The sequence below is a fragment of the Xiphophorus couchianus genome, chromosome 11 (genome assembly GCF_001444195.1).
Source record: "Xiphophorus couchianus chromosome 11, X_couchianus-1.0, whole genome shotgun sequence".
Classification (NCBI taxonomy): Eukaryota; Metazoa; Chordata; class Actinopteri; order Cyprinodontiformes; family Poeciliidae; genus Xiphophorus; species Xiphophorus couchianus.
This window is the reverse complement of record NC_040238.1, coordinates 222,000-227,999: the sequence shown is the minus strand read 5'-3', so window position 1 is coordinate 227,999 and position 6,000 is coordinate 222,000. Positions and strand designations below refer to the sequence as shown.

The following is a 6,000-nucleotide window of genomic DNA, read 5'->3' as shown; positions in this document are numbered from 1 at the left end:
GGCCAACTGGGACCACATACATCATCTTTACAGGAATGCTGGGTAGTGTGTTGAGATGTAAACGCCGCATATAATTCCTTGTTCACAAAGACAAATCATTCTTACCACTGCCTCAACGTGCACATTTGAAAGTGCGACTACAATTTATTCTTGCGGTTCATAAAGTCCGCTCTCGGTTTTAAATGCATCAACTATGACCACCGTGGCTGCCGGTGGTAGTCAGAGGACCCAACGCTGCCAGTGTATGACTGCCTTTCTCCTGTCAGTCTGCGCCAAGGAAGCTGTAGCTACTGTAGTAGCTTACTGCCATCAGTATGTGAATGTGTGTGTAAATGGAATATATAGATAGTCAAATGTGTACCTTACTGTGCAAATGTTGCACTACAATAATACTATATTCAAATAAAGAAACAATTTTCACATATTACGATTTTTTATATTTGGAAAAAGCACTTTTAGCCAATCTGTGAGAGCTATTATTCCACCGGTCACAATTGTGACTGATCATAACACCCTTTTTCATACATTTTTCCACAATTTTTAAAAATTATTTACCCTTGATTAGTTCAAATGGCTATCAATGACATCTAATCTTAATATTTTCATGTCTAGGAAAAATTTGGCATTAAAAAGGTAAAAGAAAAAAAGCAATTTAAAAAATAATTTTTTTAATGTTATTTTTATTACTATTATTATTTTCCTAAAAACAAAAAACAAGCAACACATAGCCTGGGGAGGGGAGGCTAGTAAAGCATGGCAGGCCACCAGGCTTATATTCAGAATTTGAGCCACAAGGAACAGTCAAAGGCAACGTGCAAAATATAGATGAAGCAATCCAGACTTCTCAAAAAAAGCTATGTTGTTGCATTTTATACAAGCTGCAGTATATAACTTTAATGAAAAATATGTTTTCTCCATATTTGTTAAAGATGGCACCATGTCGTGTCAGTTTGTTACAAGACAGATAATCTGTGAAAAATAATCAATCTCCTCCACCTGAACTACTATTACTGGTTAAAGTAATGCAACGTTCTGGCCAAAAACAACCAATCAGAACCAGGAGGACGCTCATAGTGTTGTCAATCAACCTCATTCACTCACTATTAAATGTGCTAATGGTGAAGAAACAACTTATCGTTATCACTAGCTACAGCATAGCACAGAGCAAGGGGAGGAGGATGAGCAGCCACATGACTGCTCATTTTAGTGATTGATGGCACTAAAACTCTCCTGCCTCTGACTGGTTGTTTCTAAATAGTACTAGGAGAAAGCAGATGAAATAAATCTTTTACAGATTATTTCTATACCATACTGTCACAACATAATGACAGTTTTCCCTTTGTTCATAGAATGCTAGTGAAATGGAGGCAAACAGTAGTCTGAAGCTGAGCTAATTATGCTAAATGGTTGATAATCTCAGTCTACTCACCTCTTGGAGAAAAACTGGGTTACAAACTGACACATTATATATATATATATATATATATACTGTATATATATGCTTAATTACCAACACCACAACTGCATTAATGACAAGATTCTACCTCTGGCCTGCCTACATCCTTCCATCCTGTGTACATCATGACCTATGCATTTTAATCAGGGCCAGAAATTATCTGAAGATGTAGTACAAGTTGTAGCATGTGACAGAGAGGAGATTATGCAGGCTGACAGGGGGATGTGTACAGTTTTTCTCTGTTTAAAGTTATTAACTGGAACACTGTCTCTTCGGTTTAAAAATAAGACAGAGAATGACTCTGTCTGGCTACAGTCCATTTTGTCAAAGCAGGAAGACCAAAGTGGAGTGTTAGCGGAATGAGGATGAAGTGCACAGCGACTTCTGGTGCAGGAAGCTGCCAAAAACCACTTGCTTCTGTCTGTTTTCTGTCAGACTCAGAACTAATCTGTTGTGTAACTTTGCAACAAAGATAATGCTTAAAGAAACATTTACATTTCTGCAGTTTAAATCTCTGTTATCATTTGATCAGAACAGTTAAAGGCCAGGACAATGGTGTATTTTGCAAAGAGAAAAGGTCAAAGGACCCAGGCTTTCTATGCAGAGAGGTTTGGAGCTGGTTCTTTCCTCTTCCAAGGGGCCAACTCTGTGGATCAGTGCACAAAGCAAGGTCCATAAAGACGTCGATGGCAGAGTCTGGTGTGGATGAACTTGACTGGCCTGACGGTTTGGGTCTTGATCTCAACCCGATAGAACACCTTTGGAATGAATTAGAGTGGAGACTGAGAGCCAGACTTTCTCGTCCAACATCACTATGTGACATCACAAATGAGCTTCTGGAAAAATGGTCAAAAGTCCCCATAAACACTCCTAAACCTTGTGGACAGCCTTCATAGAAGAGTTGAAGCTGTTCTAGCTGCAAAAAGTGGACAAACATCATATTGAACCCTATTGATTAGGAATGGGATGTAACTTAAGATCATATGTGAGTGAATACTCAGCCAATACTATGTGCAATATAGTGTACGAGTTTCTGTTTTTTTCTGTTAAGATTGGATGTTAAGAACATTAATGAGAAATAACGAACTTTTTTTGATTTTAACAAAATGACTGCAATGAAACAAAGAGTGAAAAATGTATGGAATACTTTCCATACCCACATACATATATACATACATTAAAGTTGACCTTGCTCTTCAATTCGGATTAATATTTATGCTGCAAACATTTTTGATTCAATGTTTACAAAAAACATGCAAAAATATATGTTCAGGAAAAACTGTTTATATGGCTTTTAACATGATTTATTTCAAAAGGCCATTAAATCTCAATCTGTCATAATGTGCACAGCATGAGAATAACAAATATTGAATCTTGGGGGCGGGGGAATCAACTCAGGTTCACTCTTGAAATTAAGAGTGCATTCTATTAATAAATAATTAACAATTTGAGAGGAAAAACATCCAGTGGAAAATGAGTCAAAAGCCAGATTCGATAGAAAAACTGAAAAACTCTAGAAACCTTAAAAAAAAAAAAAAGAGTGTATTGTTCTAAAGCCAAATTAAGGATTCCAATGAGAATAGGGTTGATTCTCCACTGCAATCTGCCATTTTCTGTAAGCAAGAATTACCTTACATTTGGTTCAATTGAAAGTCCAAACATACACAAAGAAACAAATAAAGTAAATTTATACTCATTTCTCCAACTTCCCCATGATATAATACAACTTTGAATCATGGCCTCAGCATTTTAAAATATCCAAAATCATAAAGAGGGAGAACAAATAAACTCCAAAGATGAACAAAAAATAATAAATCAATGACTAATTTTCAAGTAGGAAGTAAGATCAGAGCAACTTAAGTATCATCCTTTGCTGCATGTAATTTTATATCAGAGGACCACTTTTTTACTATCAGCAGCTTTATTTTTTTACTGGTGAGTCTTCGGTAAGCTAAGATGAATAACTAAAAAAATAATCAGCATTAAAACCATACAGTTTTAACCTTAAATTTTATCTGGATGTAAACAAAGTTGTAGGTTAAGGACTTCAGTTGTTCAACACAAGCTACTATTCCCCCATAACACCTGCTGACTGGTGTATCTTTTTTTCTTTTTTACATAACAATAACAAAGTCATTCAGCCATCTTATTCAATTTTATGCTGAGACACAAAGGCCAGGCTTGTTGTTTTCCAAAGTTATAATTACATTTGAAACATCTTTAGGTCAAAACCCTGAAGTTGAGAATTCTTCCACATCTAGATATAGTCATCATCCACAGGCTCTCCGGGCATATCACAGTGATGAAGGAAGAGAACTACCACTCGTTGGAACACTCCTTTCTTGCTCTGCCTGCACTCTGAGATCTCCTCACCAATTGTTTCCATGCAGATGTCAGCAGACAGTTGCCCTTTACGCCGCGGAGCATAGATGGTGGCTAACAGAACAGGAAAAAAAAAAATTACAAGAGGTTTCATAGTGAAACATTTCTTTTAAGGCAACTGCACATAGTGGTAAAACTGACAAGTACTAAGCAATTACTTTTAATGATATACATTTCTCTTAAAAGCGGGAGATCCTTTGTCTACTTTGTTTCTTAAATAGTCTGCCTTAGACTATTTATGATATGCTAAAATTGTATAGACAAGATAACATAAACCTTTTTAAAATCAGCAGTTTTACAGTTTGGTTGTTTAAATTAGGCTATATATCCTAAGTTTTCATCATGTGCTGCAGGCCTGAAATTTAGTAATTTATGTATTTGATCAAATCAAGATGGAGATGCAAACATGTACAGTACAGACCAAACGTTTGGACACACCTTCTAATTCAATGGGTTTTCTTTATTTTCATGACTATTTATAAGGTAAGAAATCCCACTTATTAACCTGACAGGGCACACCTATGAAGTGAAAACCATTTCAGGTGACTACCTCTTGAAGCTCATCAAGAAAATGCAGAGTGTGTGCAAAGCAGTAATCACAGCAAAAGGTTGCTACTTTGAAGAAACTAGAATATAAGGGGTATTTTCAGTTGTTTTACACTTTTTTGTTTAGTGCATATTTCCACATGTGTTATTCATAGTTTTGATGCCTTCAGTGTGAATCTACAATGACAATAGTCATGAAAATAAAGGAAACTCATTGAATTAAAAGGTGTGTCCAAACTTTTGGTCTGTACTGTAAATGTCAGTTCATTGTAAAAAAAAAAAAAAATCCTTAATTTCAGATTAAAAACTGTGGTTTGGGTACTTTAAGCAGGTCATGACATAACTGAACATTGGTCATTCAGTTACTACCGACTATATACTTACTGTTTTCATCATCCTCAAAGTCACAGCGGGCATAGCTGTTGGGATCAGCTGCTCTCAGTGTCCTTAGCCAGGGAAAATCTGTTATCATGCTGTACGGAGCTCCATCAACAGTTCCTGAAAAATATTATACAAGAATTTCAGTGCGAACTTCCCCATATTCTTCAAATTTAATAAAATTGGTGTCAATCACTTGTATTACATTTGTGCTGGTTTCTGATGCTAAAACTTTTATTGTTGCTGCTTAAGTTTTAAAGTTTTAAACATTTATATTTACTGGGTGTAATTTTATTTATTGTCATTTCTTTTTTAATTATTATCATGCTGCTATTTTTTTATTTTAAGATACTATTTTTATTTTACTCGATTGCTATTGCACTTTTGCCTGCTCCTTAATGTACACAAAAAATAACAAAACAAAAAAAAACACTGTTTCCCTTTTTGTTCTTCCGGGCCTGAAAAGTTCCGCTTGGTCCGTTTCATTCTGTTTTGTTTAGTTTTGCAGAAATCAATACAGTTCATATCATAAAAAAAATTAATGAATGAGACCTGTTGGAGTCGTAAACCTGTAAACAGAATGTCTATGTAGTGACATGAAATAACTCATTAAGCTAATTGAACAGCATACATGCATCATGTTAAGGATAAATGCTTAAATATAGTGAGATTCCTTTAGTTTGTGATAAACAATGGGTTTTCATCAGACTGAAACCACTTAATCAGGACTTTAATTTACCTAATTAATCAGATTCGAGGCACTGAGCAGTACTCCGGCAAAGAAAACTGTTCCCCACCAGGAAGAGGAGGCACTCTGCCTGGACACAGCCGATGTGTTGAAGACTCTGAAAAGAGTCAACCCACGGAAGGCCCCAAGCCCCGACAACATACCTGGGCGGGTGTTCAGGGAATGCGCAGGTCAGCTGGCTGGTGTCCTAACAGACATTTTTAACACCTCACTGGACCAAGCCACAGTGCCAGCCTGTCTCAAAACTGCCTCCATCATTCCGGTGCCAAAGAAACCTCAAGTCACCTCTTTCAACGATTACTGGCCTGTGGCACTGACTCCCATCATGATGAAGTGCTTTGAAAGGCTGGTAAAAGAACACATCGTCTCCAGACTCCCCTCCACATTCGACCCGTTCCAGTTTGCCTACCGCCGAATCCGCTCCACTGAGGACGCCATCTCCTCCACCCTACACCTGAGCCTGGCTCACCTGGAGGAGAAGAACACTCGT

General features: G+C 36.9%; 1 protein-coding gene across 2 annotated transcripts in view; it reads right to left on the bottom strand.

Annotated features, from left to right (window-relative positions):
* Positions 1-2,575: 2,575 nt before the first annotated feature.
* Positions 2,576-6,000, bottom strand: part of fbxo38 (F-box protein 38) — a 55,165-nt gene continuing 51,740 nt past the window's right edge. For both annotated transcript variants that reach the window (XM_028031365.1, XM_028031366.1), the window contains exons 20-21: positions 4,769-4,882; positions 2,576-3,892 (exon numbers count right to left, since the gene is read on the bottom strand). In XM_028031365.1, the coding sequence (XP_027887166.1) occupies positions 3,714-3,892; positions 4,769-4,882 (293 nt within the window). In that variant the 3' untranslated portion in view covers positions 2,576-3,713. The remainder of the gene's footprint in view (positions 3,893-4,768; positions 4,883-6,000) is intronic.